The 24,866-nt window shown below is 61.2% G+C and overlaps 3 protein-coding genes across 3 annotated transcripts in view; 2 read left to right on the forward strand and 1 right to left on the reverse strand.

Moving 5' to 3' along the window:
* MAGEL2 (MAGE family member L2) overlaps positions 1 to 12,673 on the forward strand; it is a 548,609-nt gene extending 535,936 nt beyond the window's left edge. The window contains exon 3 of the mRNA XM_049782723.1: positions 12,662 to 12,673. The gene's annotated coding sequence lies outside the window, so the exon portion shown is untranslated. The remainder of the gene's footprint in view (positions 1 to 12,661) is intronic.
* Positions 5,579 to 23,495, reverse strand: KLF13 (KLF transcription factor 13). Its single transcript, XM_049782710.1, has 2 exons — positions 23,027 to 23,495; positions 5,579 to 5,895 (listed from the first exon to the last, which is right to left on the reverse strand). Exons 1-2 carry the CDS (start codon positions 23,493 to 23,495, stop codon positions 5,606 to 5,608), a joined length of 759 nt encoding a protein of 252 aa, XP_049638667.1. The 3' UTR covers positions 5,579 to 5,605.
* TRPM1 (transient receptor potential cation channel subfamily M member 1) overlaps positions 23,494 to 24,866 on the forward strand; it is a 127,878-nt gene continuing 126,505 nt past the window's right edge. Inside the window, 1 exon segment of the mRNA XM_049783914.1 lies at positions 23,494 to 24,817. Coding sequence (XP_049639871.1) covers positions 23,494 to 24,817 — 1,324 coding nt within the window.

Here is a 24,866-nt window from a genome sequence, read left to right on the forward strand (position 1 = left end):
GGAGAACCCTACACCAACTTGGATTTCCAACAAGAATCAAAAAAAAAAATCCACCAACAACAATAACAACAAAAACCCAGAAGGGGCTGGAGAGATAGCATGGAGGTAAGGTGTTTGCTTTACATGCAGAATGACGGTGGTTCAAATCCTGGCGTCCCATATGGTCCCCCAAGCTGCCAGGAGCGATTTCTGAGCGGAGAGTCAGGAGGAACCCCTGAGCGCTGCTGGGTGTGACCCAAAAACCAAAAACCAAAAAGAATCAAAAGTGTTTTAGGGTTTAAAACTACTTTTGAGTATCTGCATTCACCAGTGAGCTCTGGTGCCAAGAAATCCTTCCAGGATTGGTCCAAGATGAGGGTCTGTGCTTCTTGGCAAAAAGACCCCACGGGGCAGAGTGACAGGCGAGTAGGGAGGGCATTTACCTTGAGTCAGCTGACTTACTGTTTGCTCCTGGCATTTAAAATGGTCCCTGAGCCTGCAGGAGTGACCCCTGAGCACCACTGGGTGTGCCTCCTCCCCCCAAGGAGTCAATTCTTAGCCCCCCCAAATAAGTCAAGTATTCATAACTCATCAATAGGCCTGGAGACAGAAAGGCATCAACAGAAAGATTTTAAAAAGGGGGCCGGAGCAACAGCACAGCGGTAAGGCATTTGCCTTGCATGCAGCCAACACAGGACGAACACTGGTTCAAATCCTGGCATTCCATAGGGTCCCTTAAGCCTGTAAAGAGTGACTTCTGAGCACAGAGGCAGAAGTAACACCTGAACACTGCTGTGTGTGACCCCTGCCCCCCCCAAAAAAAAAAAGATTAAAAAAAAGACAGATAGGGCAAGGTCCAAAGCAATAAAGAGCACAGAGGGAAGGGCGCTTTCTTTGCTCGAGACAAACGGGTTTGATCCCCGGCACTCTATGTGGTTCCCCAAGCGGGTAGGACTTTGGGGCCATGATAAGTGCTCTTGAAGGGTTCTGTGCTCAGGCCACCATGACAGCACCGACTCGTTTGCAAACCGCTCTGCAAAAGTTTGAGTTCAGTGAATGCTGGCAAGTTTTTCAAGACCCGCTGTGTGATCCCCAAGAACCACTGGGGTGTCCCTCAGCCACCAACAATGACTCAGAAATGGTGACCAAGACCCACGACTGCGCAAGCTCCCCCTAAAAATCTGTATTTCTTGTCGCCCCGTGTTTTACGTATCCAAGCATACAGCCCCAAGAACCAGCTTCAGTCCATCCAATAATGAATCATAAATTTTATTCCCAGATGTAAACATCGCTAAACATGCAACCACTGTTAAAACAATAGAATTTACACTTTTGTCTTGTTCTTTTTTTTTTCTTTTTGCATAGGACGTCATTACAATATAGATTCTATACCATACAAAACACATACAAAGTTTGATCCGAGCCAGCCAAAGCCAGATTGGGGGGGGGGGGTCTGTGCATTGTAATACTTCACTGTAGTGATCCAAGCTGAAATGTGACCTTCCTGAAGCAGGTTAGAAAAGAAAAGAAAAAAAATAAAAACAAAATGGTTCCTAGTGGAAAGGAAATGAGTGTGACAGAAACGGGTCTTGGGCCCTTGGATTCTGCCTCGGGGTTTTGGCAAATGATCCCAGAGAAATTTCATCAATGGCTTTGGACAAGAAAGGAGTCATCCGTGGGGGTCTGGGGCCAGATCCCAACGCTGACAACCACACAAACCAGTGGCTGGGCGAAGCCACTGCAACTGTCAATGCCTAGCTCTGCTCGCAAGCACCTCCGGCTGGTGCATCAAAACCCTCAGGCCAGGCACTTGGCAACCCTACACTGGTAGGGGACCCACTACAGCAAGGCCAAGGAGGCTCGGGCCTTCCACCTGCACGTCCAGACAGGCACCCTGCATCCTCCAACCCCCAGTGTCTGGGAACCTGAGTTGGGGCCATGGTGACTTCAACCACACTTGTGGGTCCCCTGGGAGGCTGACGCAGGATCTGGTACTTCCTCCCTCCCCCCCCCCCCAAGAGTCTTCTGTGTGGGGTGGAGACCCACTTGTCTCCCACCTTGCTTGGCTTTACTGAGGTGGGGATATGGGAGAGGCACTCTGCACCTGCTTTCAAGGAAGGATGGTCTGGAGGAAAACAGTGTGGGCTGCAGGGCCTCGAAGTTGGTGTCCAAGGTGACCCATGCCAGGCCTTGCCTTGGGGTAACAGGCCAAGCTGGGGGTCCAGGAAAGGGTCCCAGAGGAGCCTATAACCAGCCCAAAGGGTTTAGCCTGACGCCCACTTGCTTTTCACTTGGAGGGGTTGGCAAACCCACTTTCACAGACGGGAGGTCACACAACTTGTAAGCACTGCACCGGCTGTTGGGGGGAGGCTCTAAGACTTCTGAAGCTTTCTTTGGGGACCATGCGGTATTGAGAAGAGGTCCCCTAGCCCCAAGGTCTAGCCCCAGCATCTTGCATGCTGGACACGTGCTCAGTCCTTTCAAGTCTTCTCCCAGTCCGGCCGGAACGATAGCTCAGTGGTAGGTCGTTTGCCTTGCAGGCTGCTGGCCCAGGACAGATCCCTGGCATCCCATGTGGTCCCCCAAGCCTGCCAGGAGCTATTTCTGAGTGCAAAGCCAGGAGGAACCCCTGAGCACCGATGGCTGTGACCCCCAAAACAAGCAAACCAAAACGGTCTCCTCCAGCCCCAGCTAGGTGGATTTAGAAAAGGACGCTTTGAGGCACCTTCCAGGAGATGCTCCCCAGACGCAAGGCAAGGGGAACACCTGAATGGCTTTTGCTCAGTTTCCCTGCTTGGGCAGCTCTTGTGTCACCGAGACACGGTCCCGGAAAAGCACCAACTGGGCTCCATGAAAAAGCCTGGCAGACCCCAGATCTACTGCATCATGCCTGGGGGGCACAGGTGGCCAGCCAATTGAGTGGCCCTCTCTGGTCTGTGCAAGGACCCTGGACCAGGCATCTCACGCTGGCGCCATGTTCTCAGACCCCCATGCTCAGGACCAAGTGTGTGTACTGGGGCAGGCAAGAGTCCTGAACCCCAGGTACTAGCAGGGGGGACTGCAGGGAGCCAGACTGGTACCTCCTCACCCTTGCCACCCCCTTTCCAGACCCTGCATCCTAGCTGCCTTTCTGGGAGGTGGGGCATTCTGTATCAAGTTTCGGGGTGGGGGGCAACCAGAGTACCCCTTATGGCTGTTGCAAAGGATGTTTTTCTGAGATGTAAGAGGCAGAATGGCCCCCTCAAAGCTGAGTCAAGGGTAGGCGCTTCTAAATTTGGGGGAGCACCTTTGTTCTGAGTTCTGCGACTCCTAGGACCGCCCCAGAAGTAAGATTCGCATTTCCACGACCATTCTTAAGGACTCAGCCTAGCACCCAGCACCTAACCTGAAACCTTTGACTGACCTGAAATAGAGCCGGTGGGAAGACAGCCGCTACCTCTTAAAGAAAAAAGCCCCGCCCCAACTCCCCAACCCCAACTCTGGGGGACACAGAAAGCCAGGGGGGTTTTCCCATCCCCGCCCTCCCCCGTATGCACCCTGCTTTTCCCAGTGAGATGCTCGCCCACGTGAAACCCAGCCTGAGACTTCCTGGCAATCTCCCCGGTAAGATGGGACTTTGAGCCCAGAGTTGGGCGGTCCAGGTGGTCTGTCCCCCAGGGGTACATCCTCCATGGTCAGTCAGAGGAGGGTGCAGGGCTGCGACCTTGTGGGTCCAAGAGAAACCACTCTGAGAATGAAGACACTTGTCTGCCGAGATTTTAAAACCAACCCAAAACCTCTACATAGGGCCAATGCCCGATGCCCGCCTCCCTCCTCCTTCGTTCAGTTTAAGGCAACACAACCTTTCCACCATCCATCCAGGATGGAAGAGCCCTGGGTCGTTCTGAGAAAGAATCAAGCTAAGTGCTCTCTTTGGAAATCAGCGAACCCCAATTTCTCCACCCCCCTCCCACCCCCACCCGCCTCTGAGACCAACCAGCTCCTTTGGGGACAGACCCTCCCGTCTCCTGGGGGGTGGTGGGGGCAAAAATCCACCTTCAGGGATGGCCCTGAACCCCCCACTTTCTGCCTTTGCCCCCCACCCCACCCACCACCCAGGACACCCGATGCACCTGAAAAGTTTGGAATAAAAATCCCGAACCTGGAATGTGAGTTCCTGAGACATGAGTCGTGTTCAGAGAGGGCCCTCCCGGCCTCACTCGAATCACCTTTAGGCGCCCCCTCATCCCCTGAAAATCACACGGGCCTGGCAGGTACTCAGGACACTGGTCAGGCCTGCCAGGAGCTGGGGTGGGATCCTTCTTGCCCCAGTCTCCACCCCCAGTTCCTGCCCTTTCTCCAGGCATCCCCACCTGGCCTCTACCACTGACTCAGGATGGAGGCAGACGGCACCCCACTCTGGCCATGGAAGGGCACTGATGAGGAGGCAGAAGACCCCAACAAGGCACTCTGCATCCTGCAACTTGTTCACGAGCCTCTTAAGGTCCAAAGGGAGTTTCCCCTCGCCCTCCAAAATGGGCAGCAGTTGCCACAAGACCCCCAGTCTGGCCTCTGCTCTCCACACGGAAACACACATATGCACACTTACTCCATCCTGGGGCATCTGCAGAGATGGGGGCCCCTCACCCCACACCCTCATGCTCTGCAGGCTCTGGACGGGAGGGGGGGTGAGGGAATTCCCCAAGCAGAAAGAGAAGGAAGGGAAAAGTCTGGGGGCCAGGATGGCTGTCCCCCCCACTCACTGTTCCTGGGAGAGCCAATCCCTGCCACATCCCAGACTGTGTCCCCAGAACAAATCACCCCTGCCAGACGCCCCTAAAAATCTCAGTTGCGAGGCTCTGGGACGCAATAAGAACCCCCCAAACTGTCGAATCAGGGTGTCCAGGGCGGAAAGCGAGGGCCGCCTCACCACAGGTCCAGGCAGGAGCGATGGGATGGGGCAGTGGGGCAACACACAGCCCACCAGTCTTCAGCAGGGGAGATGGTTGTACTGGGCGAGGGAGGGTCTGTCCCCAGGAAGAGGCGCCTGAAGTCTTGGCCCAGCCTGGTTTAAGGCATCCTCGCAGGTGGGGGGCAGCAGGGCCCCCCGAGTCTGTCTGTGAAACCCAGGGTGTGGGGGAGGCGACTGCAGGGCCCTGGAAGCACAGATGTTCCACGTAGCTAGTGCCCACGGGCGCCCTGCCCGCCCCAATGGGCTCCAGTCCGGCCCAACCCAGCCCGGAATCCAAGTGCAAATCTCTGTACAGATAAGGCGGCAAAAAGGGGGTCCCTGCTGAGCTGGGGGCACAGGAAGGGCCATCCCTGAGAACGGGGCTCCGCACCGCAGAATCTCACCGTGGGTTCTCTCTTCCCTTGTGCAATGCGGTGTCTTGTCCAGCCTTTTCTGTCTGTCTGTCTGTTTGGGCTTGTCAGGTTTGTTTTGGAGGGGGGGGTGTTGGATTTTTGTTTTTGTATTGCCCCCTATCATTTTCTTTTCTTTTCTTTTCTTTTTTTTTTACAAATCGCCGGACACCTGAGGTGAAGCAAACCGGGCCTCCGGGAGCTTGTCCAGCAGACCTGGGGACCAGGAGGAGGAGGAGGCGGAGGAGGAAAAGGAGGAGCCGGTGCTGCCGGTCAGGGGCCGGGCTCAGGGCGAGCTGGCCGGGCTGATGGTGGGGCTGCTGGCGTCTGAGCGGCTGTAGTCGCTGAGCGAGCCGGTGCGCGAGCCACCGGTGCGTCTCTGCAGCATGCCCGGGTGGAAGCTGGCGTGGCGGCGAGCGTGCTTGGTCAGGTGGTCGCTGCGCATGAAGCGCTTGTCGCAGATGGGGCAGCTGAACTTCTTCTCGCCCGTGTGCGTCCGGTAGTGGCGGGCCAGCTCGTCGGAGCGGGCGAACTTCTTGTGGCAGTCCTGCCAGCTGCAGGCGAAGGGCCGCTCGCCTGCAAGGGGGGACAGGCGGAGACACGGTCAGCACCAGGACAGCGACTTCCCGTCCCCGACTGACTCCCCGCGCCATGCCCAGGGCACCCCTCATGCCCCATGTGGCCACCCGCAGAGCAAGAACAGGTGTGATCCCCCACAAACGTCCCCCCAGCATGGTGCAGCTGTGACCCAACAGGAAGCCACAGAGAAGAGAGGTGCACGCGGGCACCAGGGGGTCAGGGGGAGCGCCCTGGGGGTGCCCCAGCCCCAGCCGCTGGGCTTTTCTGCAGCTCTGAGCACAGTGGGGTCCCCTGGAACTCCCCCACTGCAACTGGAGGAGCGGGCGGCAAATTCCAGGGCCTGAAATGATCTCGCAGAGGCCACAAGAGTCATACTGGCAGCAGAGCCCAATGAGTTGGGCACGACGCTCCCCCATCTGACCCCCCTGGGGCCACCCACAGTCCCAGGCAGAACCCAGAGGGAATCAGCAACTTGGGACTTTGCACACATTGTTTACAGCTCGCCCCCAGCCTGGGTACCCCTAAAACTCCAGGAGGGCAAATGGCCTGACAGGAGGGGCTGGCTGAGGGCTATGCTGAAGCCCTGATTCCAGAGGGAAGAGATGAGGGGTCTGGGGTTCTATCCGAATGAGTCCAGAGCACAGAGCCAGGAGTGAGCCCTGAGCACTGCTGTGTGGTCCCCAAAACCATACACGAAAAGGAGGGGTTGCCTCCCCAGCTGTTCCAGAGTCAGCCCAGCCAGGCTGTGGCAGGAAAGGGGAGCCTCGGAACTCAGGCTGAGAAACTGTCTCGTGGCACCAACAAGAAGCTGGAGATGGACCCAGGAAAGAACCCCAGGAAGACAGGCGCCATCTCTTGAGGGCAGAGCATCTGACACACGGACAGGGGTGCTTCCTGTCTCTAAGCATGGAGGAGGAGGGCAAAGCAGCGTCCCACGCCTGTTCCACATGGTCTAACTCTAAAAGATGTGGGGAGGTTACTGGGAGAAAGGACCGGGACTCCTCAGAATGAGTCTGACTGTGTGGGCCTGGACGGGCTGGGAAAGTGGCCCAGTGTGGTTCCCCCAACACTGGGCAGGACCCCAAGCGCCACTGTGAGAGACCCAGAGCACAGGGCTGAGCGTAGCTTCAAGCACCACTGCGTATGCCCTCCCGCCCAGTAAAAAACACTCAAACGAAAATGAAAACTGAGCTTAGAATCATAAAGAAACAGACCAGCACATGGTCCCTAGAGGGAACATGGATGTTTATGTCGAAGAAGGAGCCAAGGAGCAATCTAAAAAAGATCTTTAATATGGTTTGATCCCCACCATCCTATAGCCTCCCCCTCCCCCCAGCACTGCCAAGAATGATTCCTGAGTGGAGAGCCAGGAGTAATCCCTGAGCATCCTCCACAGAAAAAAAAAATCCAGGACAGGGGGCTGGCGAGGTGGCACTAGAGTTAAGGTGTCTGCCTTGCAAGCGCTAGCCAAGGAAGGACCAAGGTTTGATCCCCCAGCGTCCCATATGGTCCCCCCCAAGCCAGGGGCGATTTCTGAGCATTTAGCCAGGAGTAACTCCTACGCATCGAATGGGTGTGGCCCGAAAAACCAAAAAAAAAAAAAAAATCAAGGACAAAATTCAATAATAAATTGATTATAAATTACCAACTAACTTACTAAGTACTAAGTAAATTATCTACCAATGGGTGCAGGGGAGGTGTGGGGACAGAGAACTGGCAGGGTGGCAGAGAACAGAGCACAGACACTGTGGCTGCCACTGTGCCAGCAAGCAGCCTACAAGTGGGCCTGAACAAGGGGCAGCCAGGAGGCGGCAAGGGCGGACTGGCCACAGGAAGGCCAGGACAGGTTGGGGTGGGTAGGGAGCCGAGTCCTCAGGGTGCATGCTGGCAGGGGGACCCCCCAGGAGCTGGTATTGATGAGGGCCCCTTGCTCTGGCATCTGCTCCCCCACAAAGTCCCTCAGTGTCAGGCTGAGGCATTGCGACATTCGGCCCTTCCCCAGCACCAGAGCACAGGGGCAAACTAAGTGGTGAGGTTCTGGGAACAGAGCAGGCCCCAGAGGGGGGTCTTGGGGTACAGGACGTGCCCCTGGACTGAGGGAGTCAGTCAGTCCCCAGGGCTCTTGCCCACCCTCCCTTCCATTAGAGGAGGCGGGTGGCATTCATTCACTGGGGCAGAAGTGAACAGCTTCTGCTCTCCCCAGGCCTCCTGCAGCCCCCCTTGTCTCAGGTGGGTAGAGAGGGGCTCACTTCCTTTTTCGGTTGGTTTTTGGGTCACACCTGGGGGTGCTCAGGGGGAGCACCTGGGGTGCGAGACAAGTGCCACCGTGCCATCTTATCTCCCCAGAGGCTGCAAGAGGGAAGGAAGGCACCCACCATGAGTGCAAGCTGTGGGAGAGGGAGGGGGTCGGGGCATTTTGGGGGTGACATTTGGGGGGACCCCAGCAAGGAGGGGCATTTTGGGGGTGACAGGGTGTGAGGCCAAGAGGGGGAGGAAAGGGCGGCGAGGCTCGGAATGGAAGCTGAGTCTGGCGGAGCAGCGGGTGCGCAGCCAGCGAGGCAGGTGCTTGTGGGGTGCGGGGCGGCAAGCAAGAGAGTCGAGGGGTGCGGGGCAAGCAAGGCCCGGAGACAGGAGGCAGGCTGGGTGCAGAGAGCGCGCGTGCGCAGTGCAGCCAGCGACTGGAGGCGGGGCCGGAGCCTCGCTAGCTCTAGGGGGCGGGGCGGAGTCAGCAGCGGCGCAGAGATTGGGTGCAATCAGCCGGAGGCGGGGCAACGGCGGGCTCACCTGAGAAGGTGATTGGGCGGTTACCCGGGGGACGGGGAAAGAGGCGAGTGGGCGTGGCTATCGAGAGAGCCGGTGGTCGGGCGGTTACCAGGGGGCGTGGCGGGCGAACAGCAGAGGTGAGTGGGCGTGGCCAGTAAGAACGATGATTGGGCGGTGACCCGGGGGCGTGGCCCAGCGGACGGAAAAGGCGAGTGGGCGTGGCCGGGAGAAGACGGCGATTGGAGGGTTGCCGGGGGCGTGGCCGAGCGGGCGAAAGAGGCGAGTGGGCGTGGCCAGCGAGTGATTGGCCGGGGCTCCCGGGAAGCGGCGCGCTGATTGGGCGGGGCCGGGCTGTGGGCGGGGCCGGGCGCGGCGGGGCTGCGGGGGCGGCGGCCGTTACATAAACGTTCCTGGCGCCGCCGCGGGCGGGTTGCCTCATCTTATCTGGGAACAGGGTGTCCCTGCCGGCGGCCCGCCCCGCCCGCACGCGCTAGACTCTTGCCTCTCGCCTCGCCTCGCCTCTGGCCCAAGCCGCGGGGACCGGACGGGGACGGGGACGGCGAGTTCCCCGCCCAGCCGCCCCCCTCCCCAACCCGGGAGCACTGTCACTGCGAGCCCTGGAGGTCCCCGGAGACCCGAGTGCCTGCCAGGGCAGAGGGAGAGGGCTGCTCACGGTCCAGTGCTCCCGGACACACAATCACAGCCACAAACACGTCTGTGCCTGTCACAAACCTTGGAGCCACTGCAGGCCCTGTCGCCCAGGAGGGCCCCGGGCCCCAAGCGTGTGCACTGGAGGTGGTGGGTGGGCAGGAGAGACCAAGATCAGGGGGAATGTGGGTCCCCAAAGGAGTGAAATGGGGTCATATCTGCAGGGGAGGCGCAGAGAGAAGGTGTGGGGATGGGGTGCGGAAGCCACAGGAACTGCTGCTGCTGGGGACAGGAAACAAGGGTGTTTCCTTGGGGGACACAGGCTGGGACCCCCCACTCCCTGACATCACACTGTCTCCCCTGGGGGAGAGCCAGGACGAAGGTTTGTAGGGAGGGAACCAGTGTGTAGGTGACCAGGCCCACCAGGAGAGGAGGCCAAGACAGAACAGCAGGGATGGCACTTGCCTGGCACGCACATGGCCCCCCAGATCCTGCCCCTGGAGTGAGCCCTGAGCACCAGGGTTTGTGGCCCCCTAACACCACCTACAAATCCCCCAGGTGTCCACCTTGGACGATGCCAACAACGGCTCTGGGCCCCCCTCCAGGAACAGGAATGGGGATTCATGGTGCAGAGCCCTGACTCTGGCCCCGGGAACCCCCATGGCCTGAAAACCGAGCAAAGGCAGCCGCTGACCCTGAGTCTAGGGAGTTAGTTGACGGCAGTGGGGCCTCAAGGCAGTTCCAGAAGGCACAGCTGAGGCCGAAGGTAAGAAGTGGGGGGCCCTGGGGTGAACTGTGGAGCATTGTCCAGTGTGACCCTGTGGCTCCAGATTCTAAAGGCGAGGCAGGAGATCAAGGGTCACAGGCAACACTTGCTTCTCCAGGCCCTCCCTCAACCCCCACCATCGAGCACAGCCAGGAATGGCCACCTAGGCCACTGAGCACTGTTTGGGGAGCATCCACACTGCCCTCCAGGGAGACCTCCAACCATCTCTCAGGAGGTCTGGGAACTCCCCCAAAGGCGACTCTCAGTCGGGCCATTCACCCATCCAGCACCAGGCCTCTTGGGTCACATCCAGTGATTAAGCTTAGGGGACAGCGTGGTGCCAAAAAATCCAACTCGGGTTCAGGGCATGCCAGGAACATGGCCGCCACCCCACCCCAACCATTGAGCTGTCTCTTGGTGATGCTCAGGGGTTCCTCCTTGCTCTGCACTCAGAAATAGCTCCTGGCAGGCTGGGGGACCATCTGGGATGCCAGGAATCAAACCGGGTCCCTCCCTGGTTGGCCGCATGCAAGGCAAATGTCCTACCGCTGTGTTATCTCTCTGGTCCCAAAAAACATTCCTGGTGGTGTTTGGGGGACCATATGAGATGCTGGGGACTGAACCCCAGTTGGCCATGTGCCTGACAAGCACCTTAACCCACTGTGCTACCAGACCCCCCAAAAAGTTTTTTTATAAATATCTTTAAGCACCATTAAAAATTTTTTCTAATTAGAGACAAAAGTCCTCAGTAAACTGGGACACTCGCCACTGATCATGTGAATGTAAACACAGGCGTTCCCGCTGCCGCTGGCCCCTGAACATGTTTTTCTGTCGCCCCCAAATGGGGGAGGGGGCCTTCCTTCCTGGCACGTGAGAAAGCCCAAAATAGCAGACAGCGCCCCATCTATCAGCCTTTCTAGAACATGCTGGGGGCAGGAGCCCCAGGTCCAGGGTGGACGGGCTGATAAGGGACCCCACCAGGCAAGGTTTGGCGGGAGCCTGGCAGCGGGAGGAAGGCAGGCAGGCAGGGACCCAGGCTCCTGGCAGAAGAGTCACTTTGGCCATCTGCTACGTGGCTGGAGCCCAGGAAGGTACAGGAGCAGGCAGGGAAGGGGAGGTGCAGGAGGACACCAGGCGGCCCCCCATCCCAAATGACAGACTCAGGGTAACCCAGGGACTTGGAGGGCATGGAGGGAAGGACCCCTTCCCCTGGGCCTCTTCACAGGCTTTAGGCAACCAAGCCCGGGTCCCACTTCCTCTTCCTGTGTCCCTCCCCGCCATTACCTCACCCCTGCTCCTGGGTGGGCCTCAAATCTGGGGGGGGGGGGGAGTGTCATCCCTCTCCAGCACAGACCTGTGGGTGCAGGGCAGATGTCATGATGCAACCAACTCAGAGGTGTAGGGTGAGGCTGCAGGTGGGAGTGACCCTCCATCCAGGATGGTCCTGTGGGACCCCTCTGGGCCCCCATCCCTGACCTCCAACTCCAGCCCAAACTCAGACAGGCCTCAAGGATCCTTGGCACTTGCTCCCTCTGACTTGGAGTGGCGAAATCCTCCACCAGACCCATCACCCACTCGGGCCGGTCCATGGGCAGGAAGCACCCAGTTCTCCTCAGACAAGAAGGCAGCGAAGGAAAACAGGACCCTGCGGCCCACTCTCGGCCTCGCCCAGCCGAAGGAGGTGATAAAGAGGCGGGCCATGGACCGGGGCAGAGCCAGCAACAGAGACCAAGTTGGCTGGAACGGATCTCTTCTAGAAGGATCGGTCAGGCCGGGCACCGCAGAGACCTCCCCTTGTACCCCCACACAGCACCTCGGTCAGCATGTCTGCAAAGTCGGTGGCCACTGCGGCACCCTGAGTTTGGACCTGGGTCTCCGCTGAACCCACAGCCCCAAGCTTCCTGGGGGAGCATGCCCAAGGGTGCTCCCTGAGTCCGCCTGGAACAGGCCCCTAATGCAGAGACAAGCAGGGGCCACACACCACACTCCCCCCTTTCTCGGCGGACTAGCAGGCACCCCACGGCCCAGGAAGGCACCCTCTGCCCATCATGCGCTCGTCACCACCTCTCATTTGTTTCTCCTGCAAGGGCACTGCAGGGTGGGTCTGCCTGGGCTCCCAGGAGCAGCCAAAAGGGAGAAGTTGGGGCTGGAGTGGGCACAGCGGTAGGGTATTTGCCTTGCACATGGCTAACCCAGGATGGATGGGGATTTGATTCCCAGCATCCCATATGGTCCCCTAAGCCAGGAGCAATTTCTGAGCACAGAGCCAGGAGAAACCCCTGAGCAACTCCAGGCATGGCCAAAAAAAGGGGTGGTGGTGGTGAAGAGGTTTTGAAGCCAGGGGCCCAGGCCTGGTTCCGAGGCAAAAGAACGGGGCCTTGCAAACTCGAAGCTGCAGGCTTGATCCCTGGTGCACATGGCACATGCCACGTGCCATCCTGGTGATTCAGGGACTGGGACAAGGCCCCCAGCTCTAAGGGGGCCACCTCTGAGTAAGAGCATGAGATCCCCAATCATCACTGCAACCGCAGCCAGGAAGGGAAGGGAGATGGGAAGACAGGAGGCAGCCTTGTGCATCCCCGGCACCTTGTGTGCCCCGACCTCAGCACCAACTGCAGTGCCCGGGTGGTTCTCAACACCGCCAGGTCCCAGCCTAGCTGGCCCAGACCACCTGGAGCGGCCCCAAGGTCCCCGAGCACCGATGCTCAGGGGAGATCAAAAGGAACACAGAACACTGCAGGGAGGGCTTCTGCTTTGCACGAGGCCAACCTGGGTTCAATCCCCAGCACCCCCCAATGGTCACCAGAGCACTGCCAAGGGTGATTCTCGAGCAGAGCCTAGAGCCAGGACTCAGCCGAGCACTGCTGGGCGTGGGCCCAAAACCAAAACCAAAAGTTCACTGGAGTCTGGGGGAAGGAAGCCTGCTCCTAGGAGCTCACCCAAACCCCACATTAGTCTGTACCCGTGCCCCCAGAACTGGAAAGGGCACTGCCGCAGAGGGAGGGTCCACAGAAGGGCAGATTTGGGGTGCCCACCCCACAGGGCGGGTCCAACCAACCAAACCCACCCACAGATCTGGAGGCATCCAGCGGTGAAGAGACCACACCCCAAAGTTTCTGCACTTGGCTGGCTGGGGAGGCCTCAGGGTCGGGCACGGAATGGCAGGACGTCTCTTACAAGGGTGTATCCACTGAGCATAGAATGTGTCTATAGCCCCCAAGTCTCAGGAGTCCCCTGAATCCCATTTCAACCAGGATTCACTTGGGCCTGAACCCACAATCCAAGGTTTTGTTTTCTTTTTCTTTCTTTCTTTCCTTTTCTTTCTTTCTTTCTTTTTTTTTTTTTTTTTTGTTTGTTTGTTTTTGGGCCACACCTAGCGACACTCTGGGTTCCTCCTGGCTCTGTGCTCAGAAATAATTCCAAATCACTCCTGGTAGGTTCAGGGGACCATATGGGATGCCAAGAATTGAACCCAGGTCCGTCCCGGGTCGGCAGCATGCAGGGCAAACCGCTGTGCTGTCACTTCGGGACCCCAGGATTTAGTTTCTAAACGTACAGTGAGGAAACCCCTATGGGAAAGGGTTTTGAGGTTCCCCTGAGAACTGGGGGTGGAATGGGTGGAGAGGGGGGTTGTCCCTTAGTCCTGTCAGAGATGTGACAATGTGCGAACGTGCCCTGCGGTCCCTGGTGCTGGCTCAACCTGGGGTCCCACAGGCAGGACTCACACCCCACAGGGCCCCAGATCCCAGACCCTGCACGTCTGCTTAGACAGGAATCGGGGTGTCTGGGGAGCGCCTGCCAGGCCGGCCACCGCTTCCGGAAGCCGCCTGAGGAGAGCTGGGGTGGGTAGGCCTGCTGAAGGGACCCCCTCCCAGGAAGGGGCAGGCCAGCCCCAGCTGCCAGGTCACTGTGGGAACTCTGGCCACAGGTCCCCCCCAGTTCCTGGCAGCTATTCTGGGCCTAGTCTCCCTTTGGGGGAGGGTCAGGGTAGAACGATCGAGGCTAAAATTAGCGACTGGCCAACAATCCAGGCCAGGAATCCGAGGTCGGCCAAGGACAGCGCAAGCTCTCGGCCGCAGGGGCTGGAGCCCCGTGGAGGACACGCAAGTCGGGGTCCTCCGTACCTGCCAGTCAGGGGCACGGGGCCAGATTCTGGGGGTCTCAGGTCAGAGACCGACTCCAATCCTCTCTGGCCCTGGGGGTCTGTGTATTTGAGGGGCACAGCACACACCCCTGAGGGACAGACGGGGAAGCCGACGAGCCAGACCAGTGCTCAGGAGTCTTGGGATTTGGGGCCCAGTGAGAGCACTGCAGGAAGGGATTTTGCCTTGCATGCGGTCAACCCAGATTCGACCCCTGGCACCCCACAGGGTTCCTGGAGCCTGGCCAAGAATTATCCCTGAGTCCTGAGTCAGGAGTGAGTCTGAGCACCCCCAGGGTCCTGGGTGCTGGTGGGGTCCCTCCCTCCCTGCACACCTGGGAGACTGAGGGGGTGACAGAGGGGCTGAAGCACCTTCCTGCCCAGGTCCCCACTAAAGGCCCTTCTGAGGTAAGAGGGCAGACTGCAGAGGCCAGTATACCCCTCGCCTTAGCCTTATGGGGATCCTGGAAGGGGTGGCGGGGTGGCTCCCACACCTGGTCTCAGGGGCACAGAACAAGGGAGGTCGCACCCATGAGCCCCAAGTTCCCTCATCAAGCGGAGTGGCTGGGCAGGAGGACAAGACAGGTGGGAAGGGGTGGGTGGGCATGGCTTGGCGTGGGCGTGACTTGAAAGGGCATGGCTGATGGTGGATGGAGATTGGTGGGCGTGGGCTAAGAGGCGTGGCTTCGCAGGGGACATGGCAGAAAGGGGCGTGGTTTGGAGTGGATGAGGCATGGTGAGGACAGGTGGGTGGGCGTGGCTTGTGGGAGGACGGGGCCCTAGTAGATAATATGGTAAGATGGGGCATAGCTGGCATGGGGCACAGAGCATGTGGGGTGCCACCGCAGGGTGGAGGCTGTGTGGGGCACAGTGGGGGCTCAGGCAGGGGAACTGGGCCAGGCCTGAATTTGGGATCCAGGCCTTGATCTTCAGCTGTGCTGAACCCCACCCCCAGGAGTGGTTTATACCAGAAACAGGAGGCCAGTGTCACTACGTCCTTCTTCCAGTTCACACAGGTAGCACCACATAAGGTACAGAACATGTACATGCAAACTCGTGCACAGCCCCGGCAACCAGCACACAACGCACACGTGAGAACACACACAGCATGCACACGCACGCATGCAGTCCCACATACACCCACTGTGCGCACACGGCTATGCAGGCTCGTCACATGCACGAGTTGTGTGTGTCCCACCTGCAAAGGGGTGTGCCCAGGGACCCTCTAGATTTAGAACTTGACTCCAGCCTGATCTGCCTGAAGGGGTGACCCCCCCAGGGCAGTTCGGGGGCAGCCAAGCAGAGACAGGGGGACCAGCTGGACGAAAGCCATGGGCTGAGGGGCAGGGAGGGGGTCACTCCGGCCCAGTTCATGTCGGTGATGGGGGCGGTGCCCCACCAGCTTGCCCACAGTCCCGGGGGCTCAAAGACTCAGACTTTGAGCCCCTCCAGGCTCCACCCACCAGGCTCCCCGCAGAAGAGCCAGCTGCAGGTCTGAGGAGTCCCATGATCCAGTCACTCACACCCGTGCTTGGCCAGCAGCACCCTGGGGCTCCCTCCCCAGTGACCGGGCCCTGGAAAGGAAACCCAGTGTTTATTTCCAGCCCAGGGTCCAACAGGCCTCCGTCTGGGTGAGAAAGGAGGAAGGAAGGACATTGCAGGAACTGTGTGTTGCTCCCACGCTGCAGGCTCCATCAGGGACTGGATGAACCCAACACTCCCACCACAGCCGTGAGCACACGTGGACAAAGGCACACAGAGAGCAGTGGAAGCACATGTGTGTGTCACACAGAAACAGACACAAAGACATAAGACAGACAGGCACAGACAAACGCATGTACAAACGTACAAGGACACACCTGGATATAAGCTCTCACGTACACACATCAACATACAAGGAAACACGGACATGCAGGTGAACGCAGACACACAGGCTACGTAGACATATAGGCATGTAAACAAAAACAGACACAACCATCCAGGCACACAAACACACATGCATACCATATGCACATGTACAAGGAACGTACACAATGGCACACAGGCACTGATGCTGACACATATGTTCCGGCGCAGGCATGTATGTGCAGAGCTCATTGCCACCCTGGGGGCTTCGTGAGAAGGCTGCATCCAGTTCCGGCAGAGGTGGGAGGGTATGGGAAGAAAAGCCAGTGAGAGGCCGAGGGGGACCTGGAGGTCACGGGCTCGGTGCCTCCCACTCCCCATCGCCCTGGCATTGAAGACCTGGCTCTGGGCACGGGGGCAAGAGTCTAGGGACTCTAGGCCAAGCACCAGCCACTCCGCCCCATCGCTCTTCCCAGGTGCCCCTGGTTGTGAACTCGTCTCTCAGCCTCCCCCATTTATTTGGACATTAGTGTCTGGGGGCTGGATTGCTCAGGCTTTGCACATGGGAGGACCCCAGCTCTCCGCAGTCCCCTGGGCACCCCCGGGAACGGCACCACACACAGAGCCTTGAGTGCACCCAAGCACTGCGGATGTGGTGCAGAAACCAGAAGGCATTTTGAAGTGTTTTGAAGGTTAAAAATTAAGCAAGCAGGGGGCTGGAGCCACAGTACAGTGGGGAGGGTGTTTGCGTCGTAGACGACCAATCGGGTTCAATCCCCGGCATCCCATAGGGGCTCCCGAGCCTGCCGGGAGTGATTTCTGAGTGCAGAGCCAGGAGCAACCTCTTTGTACCACCAGGTGTGGCCCCAAAATCAAAAATAAAATAAAATAAAAAAACAAATAAAGCAAGCAGGAATCCAGGGTGGTGATACAGTGGGTTAAATGCTTGCCTTGCCAACAGCCAATCCGGGTTTGACCCCCAGCATCCCATTTGGTCCCCTGAGCACTGCCAGGTATGGACCAAAATCGACAAAAATAAACAAAGATAAATAAATAAATAAATAAATAAATAAAATAAAGTGAGCATGCTGAAAACCCAAGCTAGTCAGAAACATGAGAAGGAGGGCAACACCTGACCCTGAACTAGATGTCTCTATGGCCCTTGGGCAGGGAGGTGGGGGTGTAGGGGCCCCCCCAGCTCCTCTGAAGGTCCAGCCCTGCCCACCAGGCTTCTCAGCCCCAGAGTGTGCACAGGCTAGGAGCCGAGCAGGGCAAAGGTCCCCACACCCCAGGGGGTGGGTGGCCACACCCCACCCGGTGGCTGTGACCTCGAGCTTCCAAACAGGTCACCTTGGGACAGACTGGCTGAGGGCCACAGAACGGGGCCAAGTTCCTGGTGAGCAAGTATGAGGATCCAGTGGCGAAGAACTCGGCGAGAGAGGATGGTAAACAGCCCCTCCCCAGCACTCGCTCATAGGCACAAATCACCCACATAGACACTCACACAGACACACAGATATTCACATACTCACAGACACACAAACAGACACAGAGACCCCACACACACACCCCAAAATAAAGCCCTGCCAAGGTGCTGTCCCTTAGGGGTTGCAGACTGGGTGGGAGACAGGAAAGACACTTGGGGAACCGAGGGGCACGGGCACCGGCTCTCAAGCCCTTCCCCTGGCCAAGGGAAAGGACCCCCAAACTGCCCAGCTGGAGCCACATGGGGAACAGGGGTGGGGGGATCCTGAGACAGAACCAAGCCCTGAGCCGGCACAGGTCTGGGGGTTCAGCTCCACCACAGGAGGGGGTGCGTGGCTGGGCGGAGCTGGGTGCTGGCATTGGGAGCCATCAGTAAAGGTCAGATGCGGGGAGAGGGGATGGGAGACAGCACAGCACAGCGGCTGGGATGCACTCCTCGCACGCAGCTGACCCAAGTTTGATCCCCAGCACCCCACGTGGGGTCCCTGGGGTGATCCCCTGGACTGATCCCTGGGCACAGAGCCAGTAGTCAGCCCTGAGCACCACCTGGCGTGGCCCAAAGCCCAAACCCAATAAGCCAAAACGCCCAGAGAGCCGCGACAAGGGCCCAAGGTCACAAGCCAGTGAGTGCCCAGGTGCTCCGCCCCACCAGCTCGCTGCGCCCTCCAGCCCCCCCACCCCGCCCCAACTTCCTCAGGACAAATGTTGGCCCCAAGTGGCCTGAGCTGGTGCCTGACACCAGGGCAGGGCATGGTCTTAGTTACGATTCTATTTGGGGACATTACCTGGGGATGCTCAGGGGTCACTCCTAGTAGCGCTCAGGGGATCCTTATGGGGGGATGCCAGGGATAGAACCCAGGTCGGTCGGACACGAGTCAAACGCGCTCCCTGCTGTGCCATTACTGCGCCCCCAAGCGGCTGTTTCTTAGCCCATGCCAGGCGCCCTTTCCCTTTCAGAGCAGGACGCTGGGAAATCCAGCTTTTTAGGGAGAGGGCCAGTGCACCTCCCTAAGTCCTGCGGCCGTCTTGGGGTGCTTCCAGCCACCGCCCACCTGGGCCCATCCCTGTGGACATCTGTCTAGACATCCCACCTCGCCAGCCAAGCAGATTCACGTGTAGAGGAGGGCCCAGGTCTGGGGGGGCGAGCCACTGGGGAACTCAGAAACAGCTGCACTGAAGGGCAGAGCCCCCCACTCCCCTGCAACAGAATTTAAGGCCCAGCGCCTGGGTTGAGAGAAAAGGGGTGCCCAGCACCCCCACTCCCATGATGCTAGGATGCGAATGGCGCCCAAGCTGTGTTTCGGGCTGTTGGACATATTCACACTTAAACCCTCACGTGTGTCAAAAAGAGAACTGGGAAAAGCAAAAACAAACAAACAAACACCAAGAAAGACAGGAGCCGGAGTCAGAGCATGGAGGGGAGGGCGTTTGCTTGCCTTGCATGCAGCTGGCCTGGGGTCAATCCCTGCACCCCACCCATGGGATTCCCCACCCCCACCCCAGGCTGCCAGGAGAGATTGCTGAGCACAGAGCCAGGAGTCAGTGCCCGGGTATGGCCCCAAATAAATAAATAAATAAATAATAAGCAAATAGAATCTATATAAAAATAGGAAAGAGGGCTGGAGAGATAGCACAGCAGTAGGTCATTTGCCTGCACGCAGCCCATCCAGGACGGACAGAGGTTCAAATCCTGGCATCCCATATGGTCCCCCGAGCCTGCCAAGGGTGATTTCTGAGTGCAGAGCCAGGAGTAACCCCTGAGCACCCTCGGGTGTGACCCAAAAACAAAATAAAATGGGAGAGAGGGAGCTATAGCACAGAGGGAGTGAGTGCACTTGTGTTTCATGCCCCCTGCTGGGACTAGAGATCCCCAGCACCCCATATAGTCCCTCGCAGCACCATTAGGGGTGATCCTTAAGCCCAGAACCAGCCACCATCACAGCAGTGGTGCTCCCCACAAAAAAAAAAAAAAAAGGGGCCGGGCGGTGGCGCTGGAGGTAAGGTGCCTGCCTTACCTGCGCTAGCCTAGGAGACGGACCGCGGTTCGATCCCCCGGCATCCCATATGGTCCCCCAAGCCAGGAGCGACTTCTGAGCGCATAGCCAGGAGTAACCCCTGAGCGTTACCGGGTGTGGCCCAAAAACCAAAAAAAAAAAAAAAAAAAACCCCAAAGAACTAATAAATTCAAAGAAATAATGGGTGTTTCTCTGAGCTACTGGAGCAGAGGGCAGGTTGTCTGAGGGCCCCCCAATAAAGGGCCTGGATGTGTTTGTGACGTGAACCAGACGTACCCAGGCTGCGATGGTGGCCGTGCTGCTGCCACTGAGGTGCTTGGCCCCCACCCCGGAGTCCCCTCTGAGGGACAGGCCTCCAGTTGGTTTCAGGGGGGCACTAAGGACCTACAGCCCTGGCCTGGAGCATCACAGAGCAGGAAAAGCACCCCGCAGAAGTTGGAGGGGGGCATGTGGGAGCCCCGGGAGAGGGCAGGAGGCCGGGTCCCCTCGCTTGGGCATTGTCGGGGAGTTTCACAACCAGCGCCCAGGCAGCAGGGGAGCAGGGAGGGCTGGCCTGGAGCTTCGGGGACAAAGCGCTGGCACCGTGCCAGCTGGCTCGGCCCTGCCCAGCCCGGGCAGCGGGGCAGGGGCGGGAGCACCTGCTGGGTGGGCGTAGGCGCCTATGAGGAACCCCCAGAGCCCACGCGGGAAGTAGGGGCCCCACAGCTGAGGCCTGGGCTCAGGCTCCCCCCACCCCAGTGGCCACAGGAAGTGGCAGGGGACAGAGAAAACAAACACTGTGTGGTCCCCGGGGAAGGCCCGGGGGTACAGAGCAGTTGGACCCGCAGCTGGATGGGGGGAGGCCAAGCTGGGGGGGGGCACAGGGAGGCCTTGGCAGAGCAAGCAGAGCAGGGCCTTTTGGGATTCGGGAGGCCGGCAGGGGTGGCCAGGCCTCGTTCGTCATCTCATGCCCACAGAGTGGGCACTGCCGGGTCTGGGTGGGCAGCCTTTGGGGCCTTTGTTCTGGGAAGCACTGGCCAAAACAGTGGCCGAGTGATATGGGTGGGCACCCGGAGCTGACAAGGCCCGGCAGAAAACGAGGTATCCCAAATCTGGAGAGCCCTTTCCCAAAGGGTCTCACGCACAAGGATAACCTGCAACCACACACCCCATGCCCACCCACACGGACACACACGTGCCCACGGATACGTCACACACATACAACCATGCTACGCCCACACACACACAAAATGTACCAGAGAAACAACATTCAGACACCCCTAGCCTACACCCAGACACACCCACACGTGTATCTCTCTCTATACCATATATATATACATATATCCCACACATGCAGTCATGTACACTCAGTCAGACGCACCCAATAGACACCCACACTCGCATGCACACACCCACACCCACACACTTACTCAGGCACACCCACACATTTCACAATACAGCCGCACACGCCCACAGTTACAGGCATCACGCTCACGCGCACAGCAACACCCACGCTCACATGTGAATTCCCACATTCGCAGGCTCAGGAACACACACACACACACACACACGCACACACGCTCACCCTTGTTTCTCCTGGCTGAGGAACACACACACAGACACACACACACACACACACGCACGCTCACCCTTGTTTCTCCTGGCTCAGGAACACACACACACACATACACACACACACACACACACACGCACACACGCTCACCCTTGTTTCTCCTGGCTGAGGAACACACACACAGACACACACACACACACGCACGCTCTCCCTTGTTTCTCCTGGCTCAGGAACACACACACACACACACACACACACACACACACACACGCACGCTCACCCTTGTTTCTCCTGGGCCCATGGGTTTGTAGGGACATACTAACAAGCAGTCAGTGGAAACTTGGGAGTGCGTGGAGGGAAAGGCCCCCAGTGACTGACCGACTGACAGACCGACAGGCAGACACACACACACACACACACACACACACACACACACACACACACACACACACACCTCAGATCAAAGCTGGGATCAGCCGAGGTCTCCCAGAACCCATTGGGGAAAGAAAGGGGCGTGCATCAGAAACTCAACCCTCCCCAGTCTACCTCCCCCCCGGAACGCCTCAAGCCTGGGCACCCCTCTCCGGCCCTTCACCTCCCAGGAACGCCCCACTTTCCTCCCACTTTCCTCCGTCTACACTGCGGGAAGGCCGCACAAACCCCGAACCCGCAACTCCAGAGGCCTCGGCGCTGGCTCCCCTAAGCGGCTTCGGTGGGATTCCATTCTCCCTGTCCTCACAGCCGGCTTGGGGGTGGGCAGGTTCTGGGGGCCTCGGAGTGGGGTGCGGGCTGGTTACTGAGCCTGGAACCGCGACCCTCCCGCGTGGGGGTGCAGCGAGAAAGTGGAAGAACCACGCGGAAGCGCACCCCGGGGTGGGAGAGTCTGGGTCCGACCCTTCCCTGCGATCACACGCACCGGGGCGCGCTCAGGGCCCACGCAGGTCGTTCCAGGTCCCCCTCTCCAGGGGCCACACACCCCGAAACTCCCTAGCGGCTGCCACGTGGTTGGCGCAGCCGTGAGCGCGGGAAGGACCCCCAAGCCCTCTGGGGGGACCCGGGGACGCTGGGCTTTCCCTCGGCCAGGGCCGGTCAGGGGTGGGCGATGGGGGGTCCTGAGCCTTTTCCAGAGGCCGAGGACTTGGACATGTGCGCGGAGGCTCCCGCCTAGGGTGGGCTCCAAGGCGACAGGGAGAACTCGGGGGGCCAGGGAAGAGCCAGCGGGGAGGCGGGCTGCGAGCGGGAGTCCGGCGCGGGCGTTGGGGATCGCCGCGTGGGGAAACGAGCCTGGACCGAACCGGGGCCGGAAAGTCGCTCGGGACCCTCCGAACCCACGCGGCGTTGGCCCAGTCCCGGCCCTGGGCGCGCCAAGGCGGGCGGAGAGGCTCTGGGGGGAAGGCGGCTGCGGGGGCGTCGCACGCACGCAGGTGCCGCGCGGGGCCGGGCCGGGCCGAGCCGAGCCGGGCTGGGTACCGCCTTTGGGGCGCTCCACTCGGCTCCCCTATTCCGGGAACCTTGGGCCGCGGGGGTCCGGATGGGCGCGGCCCCGCGGAGTCGTCGGCGGGAACCCAGCCGGGTCCCCAGCGCCGTGCGCAACGGGCTCGCGTTTAGGGCTCAGAGTGGCCCTTGGAGAGGCTCCGAACGCGCGGAGAGAAAAGGGGCTCGGGGGTCGGGGGGCCGGGCCCGAGCCGACGGGGCGCCCCGCGCTTCCCGGGGGTCCCCTCCCCGCGCCCGATGACGCCACCCACCCGCCACGCGGACCCGCCCGAGCGCCCCGGGGAGGGGGCGTGCCCGCGTGGGCGCGGTCGCCCAGGCCGGCGGCTCGGCTCGGCTCGGAACGCGGGGGCCGGGGGCGCCGAGGGGCGCTCGCCCGGCGAGTCCCGGGGGTCCCCCCTCCCCACGCGCGCCCCACCGACCTGTGTGCGTCCTGAGGTGCGCCTTGAGGTGCGAGGACTTGCCGTAAACTTTCTCGCAGCCCGCGTAGTGGCAGCGGTGCCTGCGCGTGGGCGACTCCAGGTCGGCGCGACCGCGGCCCCGCCGGCCCCTTTGTCTGGGGCCCGGCTGGCCGCCGCCCGTGGGGGGTCCCGGCGCGGGGGGTGCGGGGGGCGCGGGCGCGGGGCGCTCCTCCGGGCCGGGCGCGGGCGCGGCGTGCCGGTTGAGGTCGGCCAGGATCCGCGCCACCACGAAGAGCGACGCGCTGTCCTTGGCCGCGTCCCGGGCCGGGGAGGTGGCCGCGGCGGCGCTGGGGACGGCGGGCACGGCGAGGACCGCGCCCTCGGGGCCCGCCTGGGGCTCGGGGCGCGGCGGGCCGTGCACGACGGCGCGGCTGGACATGGACACGAGGCACTCGGCCGCGAAGTGGTCCACGTAGGCGGCGGCTGCCATGGCGCGGGGCGCGCGGGGCGCACGGGGCGCTCGGGGCTCGGGGCGCGCGGGGCTCGGCTCCGGGGGACCTCGCGCGCGCGCTGCGGGGCCGGGCCGGCTCCTCCTCCGCCGCCGCCGCCTCCGCCTTCGCCTTCGCCTGGCGCCCTCAGCCGCGCGGCCGATCCCCACTCTCCGAGCGCATGGGAGGTGCGGGGGCCGGGGTTGGTCCCCGCGCGCGCCTCGCCGGGGCCGATCGGGCCGGGTCGGGTCAGGGCGGGCCGGCGACCTGGCAGCCCCGCGGCGACGTGAGGCTCGGCGGCAGCCTAGCCGCGCATTGTGGCGCGGGGTGGGCGGCCCGGGCGCGGGCGTGGGCGGGGCCGGGGCCACATCTGGCCCCGACGTCAGCCCCCCCCCACCCCCGGCCACATCCTGGCGCGCCCCGCGCAGGTTACGGGCGGCGGAGGCGCGGGGGTTCGAGGCCCGGGGAGGGGGCGGCTGCGCGCGCCGATGGGGCGGGGACCCGGGCGCCGGGCACTCCGGAGTGGGCGCGCGCGGGTGGGCAGGGCGGCGGGCCGGGCCCCGGTGCCATTGGCGCGCGCGCGGGAGGCGGTGCCAGGCCGGGCCCGGGCGCGCCAATGGGCGAGGCGGCCCCGGAGAGCGCGGCGGGGCGCCGGGCACCGTGACGCAGGACGCCGAGGCGGGCGTGGACGCGGGTGGGGCGGCCCCGCGCTGGGGGGCCCCGGGCCGCACGGTGTTCCTCGGGGGCTCTCGGCCCGTCTGGGGCGTGCGCCCCCGGTGCGGGAGCCCGGAGGCGGGGCGGCTGGAGCGAGCCCCTTTGTTTCCACGGCCCCCACGACTTTCGGGGGGCCCCGGCCCTGCGCGAGCCCCGCGAGGGAGGCGTGTCCGCGGGGCGGAGCGAGGTCCCTGCGGGGCGGTGCCCGGGCCGGGGGTCCCGAGTGCCGGCCTCGCCCTGCGCTCGCTCGCTCGCGGGGTTGGAGTACGTGCCGCGCCGGCCGGCTCCGGGAACATGGGGTCCCCGGCTCCCCCGCCCGCTGCCAACTCCGCCCCGCGCCCCCGGGGCACAGACCCCACCCACCGGCGCCGGGGCCTCCCGCTGGAGAAGCTCCGCGGCGCGTGGCGCGCGCTCCCCGCGCCCCCGCCTCGGCGCTCGGCTCTCGGGACGCTTTGGCCCGGGCCCCGCCGCCCCGGGGACCCCCTCTTTCCGAGCCCCGCATCCCACTGGCCATGGGGGCAAGCGCGGGGCCCGCGCCTGGCTCCGCGCTCGGAGAGAGAGAGGGGCCCTGGGGCGGCGGGGGAGGGAGGGAGGCTGGGCGGGGCGCGTCGTCAGTCCCGCTTTTCTGCCTGTGTTCGGGGCCCGGTGGACGTGGACAC

This window comes from Suncus etruscus, chromosome 11 (assembly GCF_024139225.1).
Source record: "Suncus etruscus isolate mSunEtr1 chromosome 11, mSunEtr1.pri.cur, whole genome shotgun sequence".
Classification (NCBI taxonomy): domain Eukaryota; kingdom Metazoa; phylum Chordata; class Mammalia; order Eulipotyphla; family Soricidae; genus Suncus; species Suncus etruscus.

Excerpts from the sequence above, each read along its gene's own strand:
- KLF13 (XM_049782710.1), bottom strand. The coding sequence starts at position 23,495 with ATGGCAGCCGCCGCCTACGTGGACCACTTCGCGGCCGAGTGCCTCGTG. Across the intron at positions 5,896-23,026 it reads GCACCTCAGGACGCACACAG|GCGAGCGGCCCTTCGCCTGC; the intron begins GTCGGTGGGGCG and ends CCCCCCTTGCAG.